This window comes from Euleptes europaea, chromosome 18 (genome assembly GCF_029931775.1).
Source record: "Euleptes europaea isolate rEulEur1 chromosome 18, rEulEur1.hap1, whole genome shotgun sequence".
NCBI lineage: Eukaryota > Metazoa > Chordata > Lepidosauria > Squamata > Sphaerodactylidae > Euleptes > Euleptes europaea.
In genome coordinates this window covers 34730933-34751824 of record NC_079329.1, presented here as the reverse complement: position 1 = coordinate 34751824, position 20892 = coordinate 34730933, and the positions used below count along the sequence as shown (strand labels likewise).

Below are 20892 nucleotides of genomic sequence, written 5' to 3'. Positions count from 1 at the left end.
GGTGGCCAAACAAATGGTAATGTAACAACAACACTATATTCAACAGTGTAGCAATATACTATATTACAAAATGAATGGACCCAAGCAGATGCTGTCATAGATAAACAATGACCAATAGCACTACAACCATTACCCCAAAGCCGTTATTGAGGAAGTTAATACAAAGCAGCAACAACATAATAGAAGTGCCAAAAAGAACATGTCAGTCACAGAAAACATATTTACTTGTGTAAATGCAAAATGGAAGTCCGGTTGCTAACTCCTTTCAAGCGTCTTCGTCAGTCACATGTAATAGTGTGCGCGGATGAAATTGATCAGTGGGCGCTCAACGTTCCTTCGTTCTTTCAGAGCGATTACATTCAGCAGTTTGTTTGAGGCACTCAATGCCTACAACATTTCAACGGAGGCACTATCTAGCAACCTTCATGAATGAATTTGTTCTAGCTGTTCTGCTTCCCCCCCATAATTTTAATACAGCTAGATGTACACCCACCTTGAGCAAGGGGAGGGCAGTTTCTGCTCTCATCAGGGCAGCTGGGGTTCTCTTAAGCAAGGAGAGGCCTGCCACTAGGGTTGCCAACCTCCAGGTACTAGCTGGAGATCTCCTGCTATTACAGCTGATCTCCAGCCGATAGAGATGAGTTCCCTTGGAGAAAATGGCCGCTTTGGCAATTGGACTCTATGGCATTGAAGTCCCTCCCCTCTTCAAACCCCGCCCTCCTCAGGCTCCACCCCCAAAATCTCCAGATATTTCCCAGCCCAGAGCAGGCAACCCTATCATCTAGCCTTCAGAGAAGGCCACCAGCAGCCAAGGAAGCCTGTTCCACCCTCCAGAAATTCTTCCTAATGTTTAGCTGAAAACTCGTTTGATTCTGTGCATCTATTTCTGCAGTCAGAATGAATCAAGCCATTAACTATATTGCATCCGATTGCTTGTTTGTCTGTGTAGTTCTGCTTTCATATTTTCTCCCAATGTCTTAGAAAGGGATGGGTTGGGGGGGAATAGAGGAATGGAAAATCTCTGTGGTCTCCTCCACAAACCATGTGGATGAGAAATGTACTGAAGTTTCTAATCCTCATTGTTTGTGGAGGCCACAAAGATGCCCTTGTGACTTATTGCGTCTGCTGTTCCTGGAAGAGGGGCATTGAGAGAGATCTAGTGAGCTTCCATTATGCCTTCCAGTGAGGCATGAGTCCTAAGCCTAACCCTGCTGCTAAGGATGTTCTGTCTCTGGGAAGGAGAACCGTAGAATTTACATGGCCAGGGGAAACTGAATAGACCAACTAGCTACCTAGCCCTCACTCACATGTACGCCCATATGACGCTGCCTTATTCTTACTCAGACTGTTGGGCCATCAAAATCAATATTGTCTACTCAGACTGGCAGCAGGCTGGAGGTCTTTCACATCACTTACCACCTGATCTGTAATTGGAGATGCCAGGGATTGAACTTGGGACCTTCTGCATGGCAAGCAGATGCTCTACCACTGAGCCACAGCCCCTCCATAAATGAAGTTCCCTTGTGCTTAACTACTCTTGGTCTACCGTGATCAGTCTTGTCTATTCTGACTGGTAGCAGTTCTCCAGAGTTTCCGGTGGAGGTCTTTCACTTCACCTACTATGGGACACTTTCAAGTGGAGATGCCGGGATTGAAACTGGGACCTCTGCAAAGCAGAAGCTTGACCACTGATCCGTGGCCCCTCAACTTTGTGTCCCCTACCTCTGTCCTAATGAGATTAGGAGAGCAGAGGAAGGAACCGCATGCAGGGCTACTTGTTATATCCATTTGGATGGAAGGAGGTGGTAAAATACAGTGGCTACACAGCCTAGTGGGTGGAGTGACACCATCAGTTGCTCTTGGTGGGCCAAAAGCTGCCTCTGGGACTATCTCAGCCACTACAATCCAATTTTAGGAATGTGCATTGCAAAAAAAAATGTGTGTGTGTTAAGTGCTGTCAAGTTGCTTCCGACTCAATGTCCTTCATAACATTCTATCTTTAACAGCCTTGCTCGGGTCTTGCAAATGGAGGGCCGTGGCTCCCTTTATAGAGTCAATCCATCTCTTGTTGGGTCTTCCTCTTTTCCTGCTGCCTTCAACTTTTCCTAGCATGATTGTCTTTTCCAGTGACTCTTCTCATAATGTGACCAAAGTATGAAAGCCTCTGTTTAGTCATTTTAGCTTCTAAGGTCAGTTCCGGCTTGATTTGATCTAGAATCCACTGTTTTGTTTTTTTGGCAGTCTATGCTATCCGTAACACTCTCTTCCAACACCACATTTCGAAGGAATCTTCTTTCTTCCTATCAGCTCTCTTCATTGTCCAGCTTTCACCCCCATACATAGTAATAGGGAATACGATGGCATGAATTAACTTGATCTTGGTGGCCAGTGACACATCCATACACTTCAGAATTTTTTCTAGCTCCTCCATGGCTGCTCTTCCCCGTCTCAATCTCCTTTTGATTTCTTGGCTGCAATCTCCCTTTTGGTTGATGATGAAGCCAAGGAATAGAAAGTCTTGAACAATTTCAATTTCCTTATTGTCAACCTTAAAGTTGAGTAATTCTCCTGTAGTCATTACTTTTGTCTTCTTGATGATCAGCTGTAGTCCTGCTTTGGCACTTTCTCCTTCAACTTTCAGCAGTAGGAGCTGCTTTATGCTGAGACAGCCGGACTCTTGGTTCCCTCTGCCTGCCTCATCAAACTCGAGGCAGCACTCTGAGATCGTAAAAAGCTCTTTCTCAACTGTGCTACCTGTGGTCTCTTTGCGGGGGCTGATCCTGGGATCTTATATCTACACACAAAGGTGGGCATCCCCTCCTTTCCAGGTTCTTTGATCTTCTACAGGATTCTGGACACCAATTGGGGTCTAGGGCAGACACGAACCCACTGCTAGCCCCCGGCCTCTCTCCCAGCCTGGCTGCGCCCCTTTGCCCATGATCTTGGCACTTTCCAGCTTGGTATTTACTCTTTTCTGTGGATTTAGGCATTGGAGAGGGGTATTTAAAACAGCAGGCAAAAGGGAAATACAATAAAGGGATGCCAGTGGAAATTTGTAGCCTGGAGAGCCCCTGACCATGATGGGAACAGAGCCCAGTGTGTGTGGGGTGGGGACACACCAGGGGACAGCTGGGACTGGTAAAAGGAACAACATGATTTCTCCATTCTAGACCTGCTGGGTTCTTGTTCCTCTAAGAGGCCAAATAATCCCAGACGAAGTTCATGTTGTGGTCTTAAAATACTCAAATTGTTCACCAAAGTTATGTGGGAATCAGTTACAAAGGAAATAGACTCTTTATATCAAGCTGCTTTCATTAAGTTTGCTGACTAGGAAAACAAATAAGCAAATAGGTAGAAAATCTCCTGTCAGGATCAGTTATGCGATGAGTAACATCGATGCAAACCTGCAGCAGGAGGGGCAAAAAACACTTCCACCGTCCACAATCGGAAACACCGAACGCCAGCAGAAAATGAGATTCAGATCCAACCCAGAACGAAGGCTTGACTTTAAAAAATAATCCTCACTAAATGGCACCGACCCCAAAGGTGGAGTTGTGTCATGCATCCCAGATAATGCTGAAGAAATTGTCCAAAAGACACTTGTGACGTTTGTGCAAGGACACAACAGATTTCACCGGCTGCTGCAAATAACAAAATCATTGCGTCCCTGTGCCAGGCTATTGCAGAAGTTCCAGAGAAATGTGATGGGCCTGTAGGGAATCCCAGCTTTGAGAAGACAGCTGGATCCTCCACTACAAGGTGTGACTTTGCATTTTTTAGCACGACAACGCAATATTCTGGAAAAGTTCTTTTTGTGGTCAGTTTTGCAAAACAAAAATGGGTTAAACACAAACTCCTCGTCTGCTCCAAACTGAAGCCTGCTAAGGCTGCTTTTCACTAAACTCTGAGGACTGGGGTTGCCAACTTTCAGGTGGGGCTTGGAGATCTCCCAGAATTACAACTGATCTCCAGGCAACAGAGATCAGCTCCCCTGGAGAAAATGGCTGCTTTGGAGGATGGATTCAATGACATTGTACTCTGCAGAGGTCCCTCCCCAGGCTCCATCCCCAAAATCTCCAGGTATTTCCCAACCCAAAGTTGGCAATCCTATCTGAGGAGCTTGTTGCAGATGTATGAACATTAATACCTCTTCTATCACAAAAGAGAAAAGGAGACAATACTTTCCCTTTTGAAGGAAAGGGGACGAGATGTGCCTCCCTCTCCCTCCTGGCTCCTCTGTTTTCTTTGGGTAACAGTGGCCTCCCCTTTCATCTCTGGCTGCTGTCATCTTCCTGTAATTCAGCATGGAGGAATTGCAATATTTGGGGCGACTTGGGTTTACTACAGTAGTCAAAAAGGGCAAGAGTCCAGTAGCACCTTAAAGACTAACAAAAATATTTTCTGGTAGGGTATGAGCTTTCGTGAGCCACAGCTCACTTCCTCAGATAAAGCCAGAATGTGAATCCATCTGTCTTTAAGCAGAGGAGAGTGAATTCAGACAAGCATTAGTATGTAAATGTTAACAGTATGTAAATGTGAATAGCAGGCGTGATGGGATTAGGTGTGGTCTGCAGAAGAGTCTGTGATGTCCAGGGGAGAGATGGGTGTGGAGAAATCAGCACTGGTAATGAGCCATGAATGCAAGGTCTTTATTCAGCCCAGGTCAATGCATTGACTTTAGTTTGAATATCAACTGTAATTCAGCAGTTTACTACAGTCGAACATGCTTGGAGGAGTGGTACAGGCATTACCTGGAGATTACACTGAAAGCCGACACTGGTCAGGGGGAGAACAGAGACTGGTGAGGGAGGAGACGGGAGGAGAAAGATGTGGAGGGGGCGAGGGGAGGGGAGCTAGCAAAGCCAAAGCCTTTGGAAGGAGTGAGTTTCAAAAAAGGGAGAGCCCCTAGAGACAAGCATGCGAAGAAGAGATTGCAGATTGCGGCAGAGTGCCATCAGCTTCTGTTGAGCAGAGAGAGCCGTTTGAACAGGTGAGGAGAGAAAGATAAGGGTGAAGAAGTTCGGGATTTAAACTGTGGAGACTGGCAGGAAATTCACGGAGAAAGCCGCAGGAAACATTGTACAAAGGTTGCGAGAGAAAGAGAGAGAGCAGGTATCATAAGAGGCAAAGCACGAAGGACTAGCCGCTTGAAGTTGCTGTAGAGTTTGATAAGGAGACACCGCAAGGACAGAAGAGATGGGGAAAGGATGGCAGGACGTCCAGCACAAGGGAAAAGAAGGACTTGCCGAAACAGGCATGGATTCCAGCACCCAATTCAAAGAGAGAGGGGCAAATGCGGAATACGCTAAGAAAAAAAGTTGCACAATTTGGCTGTTGTAGAGAAGGGAGTAAAAAGTAGCTGAAGAGGACGCCAAAGTTGTGAGCTCATGGATCTGGGTTCAAGGCCTGTGTGGGAGTTACAACCGGTGTGCATTTGTGCGTGTGTGTTTTTTTGGGGGGGGTTAGAGCTGCAGGAAGTCCAACATCATCTGTGGTTTCGTAAATATGGGGGAGGAGGATTTTTGGAAAGGCTGGCAGCTGAATAGCTGATGAGACTTCCATTTGCCAAGCTGTTTTCACAGCAGCTGGGTTAAAAATAGCTCCGAGGGGCTGGAGCCTCACGTCAAAAAATATTAGGTTTTTTAGCAGTATCTTGGCAGGGTGAAAAAAGGGAGAAATGGCATTGCCTTCTGTTCCAAAGGCTCCAGTAGGAGCCTGGAAGCTGTTCTCTAGAGCATCACTCCAAAGAGCGTAACATGGGCCATCACGGGCAAAATACTAGATCCCCTCTCCTTCAAACAGAAATATGTCAAAGCTTTTCTCTCTAGGGCAGGAAAATCTTGGGCCTTTTCGGGGCTTCGTTTTTATTATGCACGTTTTCCCCTACCTTTAGAAGTCACTTTGCTAGGGTTGCCAGGTCTCTCATTGCCACCGGCAGGAGGCTTTTGGGGCAGAGCCTGAGGAGGGTGGGGTTTGGGGAGGGAAGGGACTTCAGAGCCATAGAGCCCAATTGCCAAAGCGGCCATTTTCTCCAGGTGAACCGATCTCTATCAGCTGGAGATCAGTTGTAATAGCAGGAGATCTCCTGCCACCACCTGGAGGTTGGCAACCCTACATTTTGTTCTTTCCTCGCGTTTTCCCCACGTTTTCTGGATGCCACCAGAACAGCATTTAGAAAACACGGGGGGAAACACGGGGAGAGAAGCGAAGTGATTTCTAAAGGTTGGAAAAGACGTGCATAATGAAAACGGAGCCCCCAAAGTAGTCAGAGGGAGGGTGGTTGGGCCACACAAACAACTCTCCCTTGGCTTCTTCCTGTTATTCCCTGCCAGGAAACTGTTCATTGCCCACAGTTCTGTGTCACATGCAGTATCTTTTGCCAGATCCTGGGAACTTGTGCTTTCCTTTTTGGGAAAACAAAAACCAACCTTCTAGTCCCTATGACGGAAAACATGCAGGTAGTGACCAAAAGTAGAGCTTGTGAGCTTCCACTCCCGTTCTCATACTCGGGTTCCACCCTGTGCCTGCCTTTGCCCATACTGCTTCCCCTGGAAGGGTGCCGCGAGACCCTACTCGTTGTCTTCTAACCAGAATTGTAGTCAGTTTTCCCCGTCTAAGTAGCTTACTTTCTTGCTCTGCCTGGGTAGTGGGAACTCCGTAAGCTCTCTTAACAGATGTATTTATTTACTTTCTTTATTTATAGCCTCCCTTTCTTGCTAAGAGCTCCGGAACTTGTGAATATATCGACAGATTTTTCACCAAGAGTGCATGGCTAGTGAATGCTCCATTTGAGAAAGGAGAGGAAGCATTTCCCCAGCGCTTATAGCTGTGGGTGTTCGGGCTGCTGCTGTTGTACGATGGTGAGAGGAAAGCATCCTCCACATGCTCAGAGGTACTGATACTTCATGTGCATCAGTTCTGGCTCTCGGAACAAATACCAGGACTTCACCTTGTGATTCCCTGTCTTTCTTTTCACCAGCTTCAAGTTTCGAGTCCTGTACATTTATAGCTCCTCACCTCTCCCACTTCCAAGGCAGGGATTAAGTAACGGGAGGAGACAGGAAGCATCAGTGGACTTGCAAAGAATAACTAGAGCAAGACCTGATGTGGAACTTCCCTGCCTTCCCTTGCATAAGCTCCCAGAGCAGAGATACCTCCACGTAGTATAAAGCTTGCCTGATGCAGACTTCTTCTTTTTTCTGCAGAGGGGGAAGGAGAAGGGGGGTGGGTGGGGAGGAAGAGGATCGCCTCCTTTTTGCCTTGCCTTGTTCCTATATCCTTAACAGCAGCGGGATTCTCAAAAAGCAAGCAACTCTTTCCCCACCCGGCACCTCCATGTAAGATTGCCAACTATTAAACTGGTCCCACTAGCTCTTCGGCCATTTATACACGAGAGGTTTTGCCTTGGATTTGCCACTCTTTAGATGCACATTTCCCCCCATCTGAATTCTCAAAACTTTGCACGAGAGGTTTTGCCTTGGATTTGCTGCTCTCTAGATGCACATTTCCCCTATCCAAATTCTCAAAACTCTGCATGGGGGCATATTATTGAGAATCTGGATGGGGAAAATGTGCATCTAAAGAGCGGCAAGTCCAAGTCAAAACCTCCCATGCATAAATGGCCCCCCTTTAGTATCAGTTTGATCTGCAGCAATAGTCAGGGGGTATTATTTCGCTCCATGCTGTGAGCAGCTTCAACTGCCCATTTCTGCATATTCAGTCTCTACTGAAAGGGACAGGGGATTCTCCCCCCGCCCCCCGTCAGATGGCAATTGTACCTCCACACCTCACCCGCAGGGCTGGGTTCGGGCCAAGCCAACCAGGCAGCTGTTCGAGGAAGCAGAATGAACAGGGTGCTGATGCACCATGGCGGGAGGGGTTGGTTCAGTCCCAGCCATCAGCAGCCGAGGAGGTGACCAGCCAGATGGTTCTGGGAAGGCCCCCTGCTCTGTGCCTCCCTCCAACATCTGGATCTCAGCATCATGCTGCCTATGCAGGGTCCCTTTTAACCGTTAATTGGGTAACTGCCCTTCAGTGATCCTGGCAAAGGGCTTTTGATAGATCTACCTTCCGTGGATTTAATGGACCCTTTCTAAGCTAGTGCCTGCTATCATATCATATGGTATCGCTCATGTATTGTGTGCAAAAAGCTTCTAAAGGTGCATTGCCCGGGTGGCAGGTAGGGTTGCCAGCTCTGGGCTGGGAAATACCTGGAGATGTTTGGGGCGGAGCCTGAGGAGGGTGGGGTTTGGGGAGGGGAAGGATTTCAATGCCATAGAGTCCAATTGCCAACGTGGCCATTTTCTCCAGGGGAACTGATCTCTATCGGCTGGAGATCAGTTGTAATAGCAGGAGATCTCCAGCTTGTACCTGGAGGTTGGCAACCCTAGTGGCAGGCTTCTCCTTGCTTAAGAGGACCCCATCTGCCCTGATGAGAGTAGAAACTGCCCTCCCCTCACTCAGGGTGTGTGTACATCTAGCTGTATTAAAATTATGGGGCGGGGAGCAGAACAGCTAGAACAAATTCATTTAGTAGTCAATCATTTAATTTTACGCTATTGAAAGACCCGGCGCGCCTTCACTTCCTCAATAAAATACTACCTCAATATTTAATCCCCCACGGTCTCTTAGGGCCATCATCAGCAGACATTTCCCAACTTAAAGACTGGGTCTATAAATCTGATGCCCTGATGGATAGATCACTGATATTGAAATCGGTGACCGCCCCCTGGTTTAAATCTTTTAAAACTGACCATCTTAGTCAAGCTTTCAAATCCAAAGCTTAGAGCAGCTTTTACATCCCTACTCTTTCAATCAATGCCAACGGCTGTATTGGCCGGGCACTATTGTCGATTACCAAAAGATCATTGCTTTTGTATTTGTGGATCACCTGCTCTGGAGGATTTACATCACTATATACTTGATTGCCCTCTGTATATGGAACCTAGGACTAAATTTTTTGCCGGGTTGGTTTCTGGTTTAAATACATGCTCTAGTGCTGAGAGATTAATATTTTCGTTAACAGACTCTGATGGGTTTGTTTCCATTAAGACCCCCATTTGCCTTGGCAGCAAAGAAAATAAGGTTCAACATAGCTGCTAAGAGAGCCAATCCTGTGAGCTGAATTTAATGGTTGATAAGTCTTACTGGTTTACTGGGATATCATTGCAATTTTTAATTAACGTTGTGCATTTTACTAACTTAGAACATTTTTCCTTTTATTATGTATATTTATGACTATCAGAGGTAATTGCTGACACGTTTGTAATGGCCTATGGCTTAGGGTTGCCAGGTTCCTCTTCGCCACCGTGGGAGGTTTTTGGAGGTGGAGCCTGATGAGGCAGGGTTTGGGGAGGGGAGGGACTTCAATGCCATAGAGTCCAATTGCCAAAGCAGCCATTTTCTCCAGATGCACTGATCTCTATCGGCTGGAGATCAGTTGTAATAGCAGGAGATCTCCAGCTAGTGCCTGGAGGTTGGCAACCCTAGTATGGCTACATGCAAATAAAACTCATTCAACTAGCGGCCTTTCCTTGCCGATATGTCTACTGCAGGCCGATCCTCCCCTGTCCCTCTTGTAACTTAAAAAAATGTATTTACTTCATTTACACCCTGCCTCTCTCCCCAGCTGAGGGCCCTAAAGTGCCTTACAGTATTCTCCCCTCCTCTGTTTTATCCTTACAACAACCCTGTGTGGTGGGTTAGGCTGAGAGTATGAGACTGGCCCTCCATAGCAGAGTGGGGATTCAAACCCAGGTCTCCCAGATCCTAGTCAGACACCCTAACCACTACATCACACTGGCTTTTTACACTTCTTACCTCTCCCTTCAAGATAATTCACCGTAATATTCCCCATTACTATGTATGGGGATGAAAGCTGGACAATGAAGAAAGCTGACAGGAAGAAAGTGGATTCCTTTAAATTAAAAGGTGGTGCTGGAGGAGAGTTTGAGAGATCCCGTGGACCGCCAAAAAGACAAATCGGTGGGTTCGTGATAAAATCAAGCCTGAACTGATCCTAAAAGCTGAAATAACTAAACTGAGGTTATTGTACTTTGGTCACATCATGAGAAGATAAGAGTCATTGGAAAAGAGAATCATTCATACATGGAAAAGATATGGAAGAATTTAAAAAAACTTGGGCAAAGGCCATCACATATTGGGGTAAACTGGCAAAAATGGATTTTACTACTTTAATTAGTGAGTTATAGAAACTAGTTTTAATTTTATATTTTACTGTTAATAGATATTTTTAAAACTGTTAAGACACTTCTTCGGAAGTCGGGTGATGGGTCACTTTTTTAAGGTGGGTGGAGGGTCGAAGGGGTATCTTTTTGGATTTTATAATTTTGTAATCACGAATGTACCAATAAGTATATATAGATACTCTTTTGTATTTTCTTTTTTTAATTTTTTTATATTATTATTGTATTTGTTTTGTTTTATGTTATAAAAATTAATTAAAAAATATTTTTAAAAAAGGAAAAGAGAATCATGCTAGGAAAAATGGAAGGCAGCAGGGAAAGAGGAAGAAGACCAAAATGAGATGGATTAACTCTAAAGGAAGCCACAGCCCTCGGTCTGCAAGACCTGAGCAAGGCTGTTAACGTTTTGGAGGATATTAATTCATAGGGTTGCCATGAGTCAGAAGAAATTTGATGGGACTTAACACACACGCTTACCTCTCCCTTCAGCCTTGTCTTGTCAACTGAACATAGCTTGCAAGTTCTTTGGCCAGGGCTCACATTGCTATGCTCTGAGAGCCAGCATGGTGTCGTGGTTAAGAGCAGTGGTTTGGAGCGGTAGATGCTAATCTGGTGAACCAGGTTGGTTTCCCCACTCCTCCGCATGAAGCCAGCTGGGTGACCTTGGGCTAGTCACAGCTCTCTTAGAGCTCTATCAGCCCCACCTACCTCATAGGGTGTCTGATGTGGGGAGGGGAAGGGAAGGTGATTGTAAGCCAGTTTGATTCTTCCTTAAGTGATACAGAAATCCGGCATATAAAAACCAACTCTTCTTCTTCTCTGTACTGCACCTGGAACTAAACAATAGACGTAGAACATTTTTGGTCCACTAACAAGCTGGGAACTTTTCAGGTCCCTGCATAAGCAAGCATCAGAGACCCATTCAAGCCTGGAGGGGCTCCCACCCTTCTTTTGTAAGCTTTCCCCCTCTGCACCAGCCAGCAGCATCCTCCGACCTCTAGACGTGTTGCGGCTTCCATTAGTCAGCCAGGTCCAGAGTGTGGAAATTCTCTTTCTTTCTCTCTCCCCAGTGGTTGCAACATCAGCAGCAACTGGGGCTGAAAGCTTTTAAGCTGAGCCTGCTGAGCCAGCTGGGTTCCCTACTGATGCAGCAAAAAGCCAGCTCCTGTGAAAAATGTGAGGATGTAGCGTGTGCGCACACTCTTCCTGCCTCTCTTCACCTCGTACTTTTTTTGGTCGTTCTCTGCACTTCAAATCCCTGCTCTGTGTCTTGTCCATTTTCCTCTATAGGGCAAGGGCCCACTCCTGAGACCTATGCATTCAGTTGGAGTTAGGGTTGCCAGCTCTGGGTCAGGAAATACCTGGAGATTTTGGGGGGTGGAGCCTGGGGAGGGGAGGGACCTCAGAAGAGTATAATGCTAGGGTTGCCAGGTCCCCCCTCTCCATCAGCAGGATGTTTGGGGGGGGGGGTGAGACTGGGGTGAGTGTCTGTAGTCTGGAGAAAGTAGAATCCTTTGAAATGTGGTGTTGGAGGAGAGTGAAATGACCCTAGAAGCTAAAATGACTAAACTGAGACTATTGTACTTTGGTCACATTATGAGAAGACAAGAGTCACTGGAAAAGACAATCATGCTAGGAAAAGTTGAAGGCAGGAGGAAAAGAGGAAGACCCAACAAGAGATGGATGGACTCTATAAAGGAAGCCACCGCCCTCAGTTTGCAAGACCTGAGCAAGGCTGTTAAAGATAGGACATTGATTCATAGGGTCGACATGAGTCGGAAGTGACTTGACGGCACTTCACATAGTCTGGAGAACCATTGTAATTTGGGGAGAACCCATGGCCCCAGCTGGAGGTTGGCATCCAAAGGTCTAAGGATGCTTCATAACAGGGTAAGGATTGGAACCCAGGTCCTGGTCCAAGAATGCCGTTCTGTTTGCTATATTGTGTGGAAGAGAAAGAAGGGACTGCAGGTGGCACAAACCCTTGGAAAGGAAATGCGTCGCTCCCTCCCCAACATGCAATGAGAGTGAAGCTGAGTTAATTTTTGTGTAGGGCAGTCAAACAGCTGGAGCTGTAGAAGGACAGGGGTGTGGTATTATGCCACTGAAGTTTTCCAGAATCCAGTTTCTTTGCACTATTGGACACTTCCTCCTGCAGGGCACCATGTGGAGCTGCTGTCTCCGTTTGTCAGACTCTGGGATGGCTTTAAGCTGAAGGGATGGCAGGTGGCCAGCTGGAGATGGCGCGTGCCCCCTTGAGACATCTCTGCCACACCAGGCATTCTGGTGTCGACTTTTGGGCACAGTGGAAATATCCTTGCAGCCAGGGATGTCCCTGCCAGTGAGTAGCATCTCTCCAGACACTTCATGACCCTAAAAATACCGTTGCTCTGCTCCTGTTTAATTTTAGCATTCTCTCAAAGCTCCAGATCCTTCGCCTTCCAACTGATAATTGGCTATGCTCACCCATATTGTCTGACTTATTTTACAAGAAAAAAATGGCATTGCTGGGTGATCAACAATAACAAGCTTCTTTAGGTGTAGTGGAGGGAAAGGTGGGCTGGGATTTGAGTCCTAACCCTGCTGTAAATTCCTTGTCCAGCCAGAGATAACCCTTTCTTTTTGGCCTCCGTTCCCAGTCTCTAGAACAAACCTAACACCTTCTCAAAGAACGGTTACAGCAATAATTCAGAATTAGAAGTGCAGTTTTAGTTTGCGGTAATAGCACTGATTCTATCTTAAACTCTCCCCTGATCTGTGAGAAGCTGCAGAGATAGTGATACTAGGTTTAGTCTCCTTGGCGTGAAAGAGCACTACAGATAAAGGGTGCCTTTGTAATATTAGCTTTATTGACAAGTATAGAAACAGCATACAGTGGAAGCAAATATAAGCAGATAGCATAGTGGTTAATCATGCATCAAGTCCCCAAAGAGAACAGCACAAGGATACCTAAACCAGCTACAGCTGCAAATTCAGGGTTGTTGCTGTGGTTCAACAGCTTCTGCTTTGCATGTAAACTGTCCTAAGGTCAATCACTGGCATCTCCAATTTAAAAGGTTCAGGCGATGTGAAAGATCTCTACCTGACACCAAAGAGAGCTGCTACTAGTCAGAATAGACCATGCTGACCTTGATAGACCAAGGGTGTGACTCACCATAAGGCAGCTCCATGTGTTCAATTAACTTTGTCAGAATGGTGTAGTGGTTATAAGCAGCAGGCACTACTCTGGAGAACCAGGTTTGATTCTGCACTCCTCCACATGAAGCCTGCTGGGTGATCCTGGGTTAGTCACAGTTCTCTCCGAACTCTTTCAGCCGCACCTACCTCACAAAGTGCCTGTTGTGTGTGGGGGGGAAGGCGATTGTAAGTCACTTTGAGACTCCTTATGGTAGAGAAAAGCGGGGTATAAAAACCAACTCTTCTTCTTCTAACTGCCAAACTTACCCCAAATGCTCTCTCCTTTGAGGCGGGAGCCACGTTATGAGTTTCCCATTGTAAATGCTGGAGAAATATCCTCAGCTATCAGGAAGGCATGTTCTGCCCTTAGCACTCAAGAATGGCCAGATATCTGGATTTATCACTTAAGTCATCAGCCTAAGAAAGAGTTTCTTCTAGCATCCCTATCTTGGCCCCAAGCACCCCCAGGCTGCCACCTTTGTTGTGTCTCAACAGTTCAGGAATTTTTAGGTAAAAACAGTTTATTCCTATTCTGTTCCTGATGGCATAAACCTTTACCATGTATACTATCCTCCAGATCTTTCTAATAACAATTTTATATGTATATTGAGTGTTCAACATGCTTCATGTATATTATCTCAGTAACCCTCACTATAGCCCTGTAAGGCAGGCCAATATTATCACTCCAACAGTGCTGATGAGGGAGGGGGCTAAGATTGAGAAAAGAATGAACATAGAAAGTAACTTTATTTGGGGGCCAGGTTCTGAAGCAGAAGTCTCTCATGACACCTGATTTATTTTAACTGGAGATGCTGGAGATTGAACCCAGGTCCTTCTACGTACGAAGCAGGTGCTCTGCCACTGAGCCACAACCCCTCCTTGCTGTCTTGCCCCTGTGAATTTATGGTTGAGATTAACCTGCAGCTTCCTGTCTCATGTCTTGGTCATTTAGCCTTTGCACCTTGCTGGCTGTATTTAGATTGGATTTCAGGTGTTGGGTTTAAGCTGCTCCAAGGTTAAGTTCTTAGCATTTGCAGTATTTTTAGCTGGGTGTGGTTAGGGTTGCCAACTCTGGGTGAAGAAGAAGAGTTGGTTTTTATATGCCGACTCTTCTGCCACTTAAGGGAGGCTCAAACTGGCTTACAATCACCTTCCCTTCCCCACAACAGACACCCTGTGAGCTAGGTGGGGCTGAGAGAGCTCTAACAGAGCTGTAACTTGGGCCAAGGTCACCCAGCTGGCTTCGTGTGGAAGAGTAGGGAAACAAATTCAGTTCACCAGATTAGCCTCCGCCGCTCATGTGGAGGAGTGGGGAATCAAACCCCGTTCTCCAGATTAGACTTCACCACTCCAAACCACCGCTCTTAACCAATACACCATGCTGGGTGGGGAACTACTTGGAGATTTTGGTGGTGGAGCCTGGGGAAGGTGGAGTTGTGGAGGTGAGGGGCTTCAGCAGGGTACAATGCCATAGACTCCACCCTCCAAAGCAGCCGTTTTCTCCCGGGGAATTTATCTTTGTCATCTGGAGATCAACGGTCATAGTGGGAAATTTCCAGGTGCCTCCTGGAGGTTGGCAGCCCCATTCTCCCCACCTGCCCAAGTCTCCCTATGGAGTGGGTGCTGAAAACTCCTAGGGTTCATCGTTAGCCATCCTCTCGCTCTACCAACTGGCAATAAAAACCATGATTTCCCAAATCCCTTTGCCTGGCTAACATTTGCCGTGTGTTGATTAGGCTGCTGGCTAATCTTGCTAGCGAGAGATAAAGAAGAGCAGGGAATGAAGCCCCAAGGCTACTCATGAGCAAGCCAGAGCTGAGCCCACACATTGCAACATCTGCGTCGTTATTCCTGTCCAAAGTCATAAGCATTCAGCTGCTGTTGAACTGAGTTGGCTGCTTCTTCCAGGCCCGTAAACTGCCCTGTCCGTGCTGACTTGGTTGTCTCTCTCCTGCATTTTCTTTGCTTTGTAAGCACTGCAGCAAGGCAGGCCGAAAGAGCCTGCCTGGAAATGTGCTTTTCTCATCATCCTTCCCCACTAGCAGCTGTTACACGGAGCTTTCCCCCTGCGGGCCATTTTTAGTAGACAAATGGTCCATGGGGGGAAGGTTAAGTGTCCGTCCCCCCGCCCCGCTTCCCTTCCTGCTCTGTTGTGAAATGCCGTATTAACTTCATTTATGGGAAAAACATATACTCTCTCATATATGTATGCACATTCACAAGTTAATATAAGATGCCATGCTCAGATATAAGAGCCTAAGCATCAGACACATATATTCTACACACATATGTATATTCAGATAGCATAAGACACACACACATATATATATATTATACACAAGTCTAGAATCACTTTGTATTATGGGTAACCTGTATTCTTTGGTCAACAGACATTTCCTACTGTAAGGAAATTGGGTCAGAGTGACCTGTTTGCAGTCAGCTGAATGTGAGATCATTCTCGCAGGCTTCCTAATTGGGGCTAAAGCTTTGATTTAAGAGCAAGAAATGTCATGATGGAATGTTAACTCTCTTTTCTTCATCATTAGCTATAGTCAACGCCTTTCGAAGATTTCTATAGGATATGTAAATATCTGTTTATACGTTCCATGTAATCAGTGGCTAAAGTCTTCTACGTAATTATCATTAGTGCTGTCTGTCAATGACCTATAAAACATGTTGTCTCCCTTTGTCCTGGGAAGAGCTCTGACTTTTAAAAAAAGAGTTTCTTCCACGTGCGCTATGCTCTCTTATTGATCAATAAAAGACCTGCTTAATTGTTAACCTCTGTCTTGAATTACTTGATTGACTGCTATAAGTAATCAGGACTTTACAGTTGCTGTCCTCTTCGAACTGCGTTACAGGTTAAAAAATACAATAAAATCAGACACTTTATTTGTCTTCTATGGTGCATCTAGGTTGGCCCAGATTTGATTGTTTTAGATTTGCATGTTTTTAAATATGGCTGAAAATTTCCCCCCTTTTTTTGCAGGTGGGGGCATCTCTTTTAAATTCTTGGTTTTTAGTCTCGGATAGCTCCCATGGAATGTAGCAAAGAAAAGGTGGGAAGAGAACATTACATCCTGCCCACTACACATCCAGCTAGGGTTGCCAGTTCCTTATTGGGAAATACCTGGAGATTTAAGGGTGGAGCCTGAGGAGGATGGGGTTTGGGGAGGGACTTCAGTGGGGTTGAATGCCATAGAGTCCACCTTTCAAAGCAGCCATCTTCTCCAGGTGAACTGGTCTCCGACACCTGGAGACCAATTGTAATAGCGGGAGATCTCCACCACCAACCCTACAACTTATCCTTTATCTGCCCCCCTCTTCAGCTTTATTTATTTATTTCCTTACTTCATTTATACCCCCCTTATCTCCAGAATGGGAACCCAAAGCAGCTTACATCATCCCTCTCTCCCCCATTTTATCCTCACAACCACCTGGCAAGGTAGATTAGGCCTAAGGTCACTCAGAGATAGGGTTGCCAGGTCCCTCTTCACCATTGGCGGGAGGTTTTGGGGTGGAACCGAAGGAGGGTGGGGTTTGTGGAAGGGAGGGACTTCAATGCCATAGAGTCCAATTGCCAAAACGGTCATTTTCTCCAGAGGAACTGATCTCTATCGGCTGGAGATCAGTTGTAATAGCAGGAGATCCCCAGGTAGTACCAGGAGGTTGGCAACCCTACTCAGAGAGCCTTCATGGCAGACTAGGGATATGGACCCAGATCTTCTAGATCGTAGTCTGGAACTCTAACCACTAGGGTTGCCAGGTTCTTCTTTGCCACCGGTAGGAGGTTTTTGGGGCGGAGCCTGAGGAAGGTGGGGTTTGGGGAGGGGAGGGACTTCAATGCCATAGAGTCCAATTGCCAAGGCAGCCGATTTCTCCAGGTGAACTGACCTCTATCGGCTGGAGATCAGTTGTAATAGCAGGAGATCTCCAGCTAATACTTGACGGTTGGCAACCCTACTAACCACTAATCTACACTTCAGTGGGGTGGCTGCTGTGAAACAGTACAAAGCAGCCAGGCCTGGCTGAGTCATGCAAGTCCGGTGGTTGCCTGTCTCTGGCTGGGGCTGGGCCCGAGGAGTCCTCCCTCAAATGCCAGGACAAGCCTGGAAATGGTCCTGCCCTTTCCCACTACCTTTTACTGACTAAGGGATGAAAGCTGACAATACAGGCACCACTTCTATTGTACTGGCCAGGCTAAAACCCAATGCATTTTTAAAAGACTTTATGCAGATTTTTCTGCAAACCTGGGGCTTTTCTCAGGCTTGGTGAAAGATTTGTCTGGTCTCTTCATGGCTGTCATCTCCAGATTTAAGTGCCCACAGATTTGGCCATGTTGAAAATTAGATGTTTTAATGACCATTCTTGTGTGTACTTATATATAGGGTTGCCAACCACCAGGCACTAGCTGGAGATCTCCTGCTATTACAACTGATCTCCAGCCCATAGAGATCAGTTCACCTGGAGAAAATGGCCGCTTTGGCAATTGGACTGTATGGCATTGAAGTCCCTCCCCAAACCCTGCCCTCATCAGGCTCCGCCCCAAAAACCTCCCGCCGATTGTGAAGAGAGACCTGGCAACCCTATGTATATAGCATATTTTCAATGATACTTTTTGTGTTTAAATTTGCCTAATTTTATTCACAGTTAATACATTATGCTGTGTATGATAATACATTACTGAAGCATTCCCTGTTTTTAATGTTATAAAAGTTTAACTATATCCAAAAGTTTAACACTCTGTGTGTATGTGTATGTGTACACACACGCACACATATACTGCAAGTGCATTTGCGACTATATGGGACTGTTTGTGTTCAAACTGTACTCTTTCCTTTGGTTATGCAAAATTTTACTGTCTTCCATTCTTATTTCTTCCTACCTCTCACATGGCAAAAACTCAGATACACATGCTAAGGTAGCCCAGGATCCAGCAGTTTCCAGCACTCTAGTAAAGGTTGCATACACAATTCTACTTGTAGAAAACAATTTAAACATTTACCATTTTAAATTCCATCAGTCTGATAAATAATACAATTTTATAGTCTAACCCTTAAGTTACAAATTATGCATTTTGTGTTGTCAAAGCAGTAGAATGAGTTTTGATAAGAAAACAAGTATTTCATATATTTAAATTTTCCCCAAATTTAATCCCTGCCCAAAAAATAATTTGGGGAAAACATTTCCTTCCTATTATTTCAGAAATTTCTGGAAATGTTACACCTCTAGCATTGGTTAGGCTGATCTGGAAGGATTATTAAGGGACTCCCAACTTGGTTTGCCAGCTCTAGCTTGGGTGGGGGGAGCCTGGGGAGACTTGGGGGAGAGCCTAGGGAGTATGGAGTTTGGGGTGTGGAGGGAGCAAAACAGGGGTGTAATCCTGTAACGACAAAGAGACGTCTGGCAAAGTTTGTGCTTTTCTGCAGGAGGGGCTGTGGCTCAGTGGTAGGGCATCTGCTTGGTATGCAGAAGGTCCCAGTGGTAGAACACCTGCTTGGCATGAAGAAGGTTCCAGGTTCAATCCCCGGCATCTCCAGTTAAGGGTCTAGGCAAGTAGGTGATGCGAAAGACCCCTGCCTGAGACCCTGGAGAGCCGCTGCCAGTCTGAGTAGACAATACTGACTTTGATTAACCAAGGGTCTGAGTCGGTATAAGGCAGCTTCATGTGTTCATGTGACATGGCTTCTCTTATTTCCTCTTTTTTTCCTCCTCCAGCTACAGCGTTTCAAGCGCTCGCTCTCACTCAAAACCATCCTGCGGAGCAAAAGCGTTGAGAATTTTTTCCTGCGTTCCAACAGCGAGTTCAAACTCCCCTCTGACGTGCTGCTCAGCCCCCCGGATGCCGTACTGCCCCCATCTCCGCCGCCAGCTCCTACGGAGGCAGACCATTCTCCCAGGGCAACTCCCAGACCTCTGGTGCCCCTCAAGCCCATGAAAACACACAGCTTCCAGGAGCACGTCTTCAAAAAACACAGCCCGTGTGAACTGTGCCACCAGCTCATTGTAGGTAAGCTACATGTGGGGGTCAGTCTCTTACTCTCTCTCTTTCTCACCATCTTCTCTTGGCTGGTGCATCCCAGTTCTAGATCCACCCGCACATACCCACCCACACTAAGGCTTTTAAAAATGTGCAACCAGACACAAAATGTGCAGTTTGCAGTGCCAAAAGAACATTTTTACAGATCCAAAATTCAAATCTTTCACATTACCCATCCCCTAAAACTCAGTCATCTTTCTTTCCTGGCCTCTGCCATCGCCATATGGGGTTCCCCTTGAATCTCAAACAATGTGTTATGGCCAGCTCAGGAGTGGCGATTGCGTGTGTGGCCGTGCCGATCAGATTACATCACTTCCAGTTTACACTGAGACGCGCCGTATCGCAACGGACTGCTTTAGCTGAGTGGTATAGTGGCCCCATTGCAATGCAGCGCTTCCAGGTTCAAACCAGAAGCGATATAATCATGTTGGTGCAGCCGTGCATGTGCGTGGTCCCTACCCCAGCTCTACCCAAAAAAAACTCCCACCGGAGGGCAGGGGTGACCTGGCAATCCTACTACTTAGCTACTCACACACACAGGGCTGTTTCCACACATCCAGGGCATTGTGCTGTTCTTGTACTATAGCGCTCATTCACAACTGGATTGTCTAGTTACAATGGTAGAGCAGTATTCAGTAATATGTGGATATGTGCATGCTACTCTTGCAGCAGCTTAAGCTGGAAGTTGGGGGCTGGAAGGAAACCATTTGGCAGTTGGATTGTTGCCAGTGAAAAGGACCCAAGTCTTGAGTTTTATAGCTGGTTGACAATAAGAAGCCAGAGACGGGGCAGAATTCAAAGGTCATACAGATAGATTTGGGTGGGTAGCCATGTTAGTCTGCAGTAGAAGAACAAGACTCATGTCCAATAGCACCTAAAAGACCAGCAAGATCTGCAGGGTATAAGCTTTCTAGAGTCAAAGCTCCCTTTGTCTAATACCCTTCATTAGATAACCCTTGACTCTTGAAAACCTATGAAAGCTGTGTAGGTAAAATACTAGCTGTTGGCTAGAATCATAGGGTTGGAAGTGGCCACACAGGCCATCTAGTCCAACCCCCTGCTCAATGCAGGATCAGCCGAGAGCATCCCTGGCAAGTGTTTGTCCAGCTTCTGCTTAAAGACTGCCAGTGAGGGGGAGCTCACCACCTCCCTAGGTAGCTGATTCCACTGTCGGACAACTCTTACTGTAAAAACATTTTTCCTAATATCCAGCCAGTACCTTTCCGCCCTCAATTTAAACCCATTAGTATGGGTCCTATCCTCTGCTGCCAACAGGAACAGCTCCCTACCCTCCTCTAAGTGACAGCCCTTCAAATACTTCAAGAGAGCAATCATGTCCCCCCTCCACCTCCTCTTCTCCAGACTGAACATTCCCAATTCCCTCAGTCTTTCCTTATAGGGTTTGGTCTCCAGGCCCCTGATCATCTTCATCGCTCTCCTCTGCACCCGCTCTATTATGTCCACATCTTT

General features: G+C 46.3%; 1 protein-coding gene and 2 non-coding genes across 3 annotated transcripts in view; 1 reads left to right on the top strand and 2 right to left on the bottom strand.

The window, feature by feature from the left end:
• Positions 1 to 20892, top strand: part of STAC2 (SH3 and cysteine rich domain 2) — a 57010-nt gene that overhangs the window by 14487 nt on the left and 21631 nt on the right. The window contains exon 2 of the mRNA XM_056864687.1: positions 19101 to 19392. Within this exon, the coding sequence (XP_056720665.1) occupies positions 19101 to 19392 (292 nt within the window). The remainder of the gene's footprint in view (positions 1 to 19100; positions 19393 to 20892) is intronic.
• Positions 1432 to 1503, bottom strand: TRNAG-GCC (transfer RNA glycine (anticodon GCC)). The gene has a single exon. It is a non-coding gene; the product is annotated as a tRNA-Gly (tRNA).
• On the bottom strand, positions 14187 to 14258 carry TRNAT-CGU (transfer RNA threonine (anticodon CGU)). Its single transcript has one exon. It is a non-coding gene; the product is annotated as a tRNA-Thr (tRNA).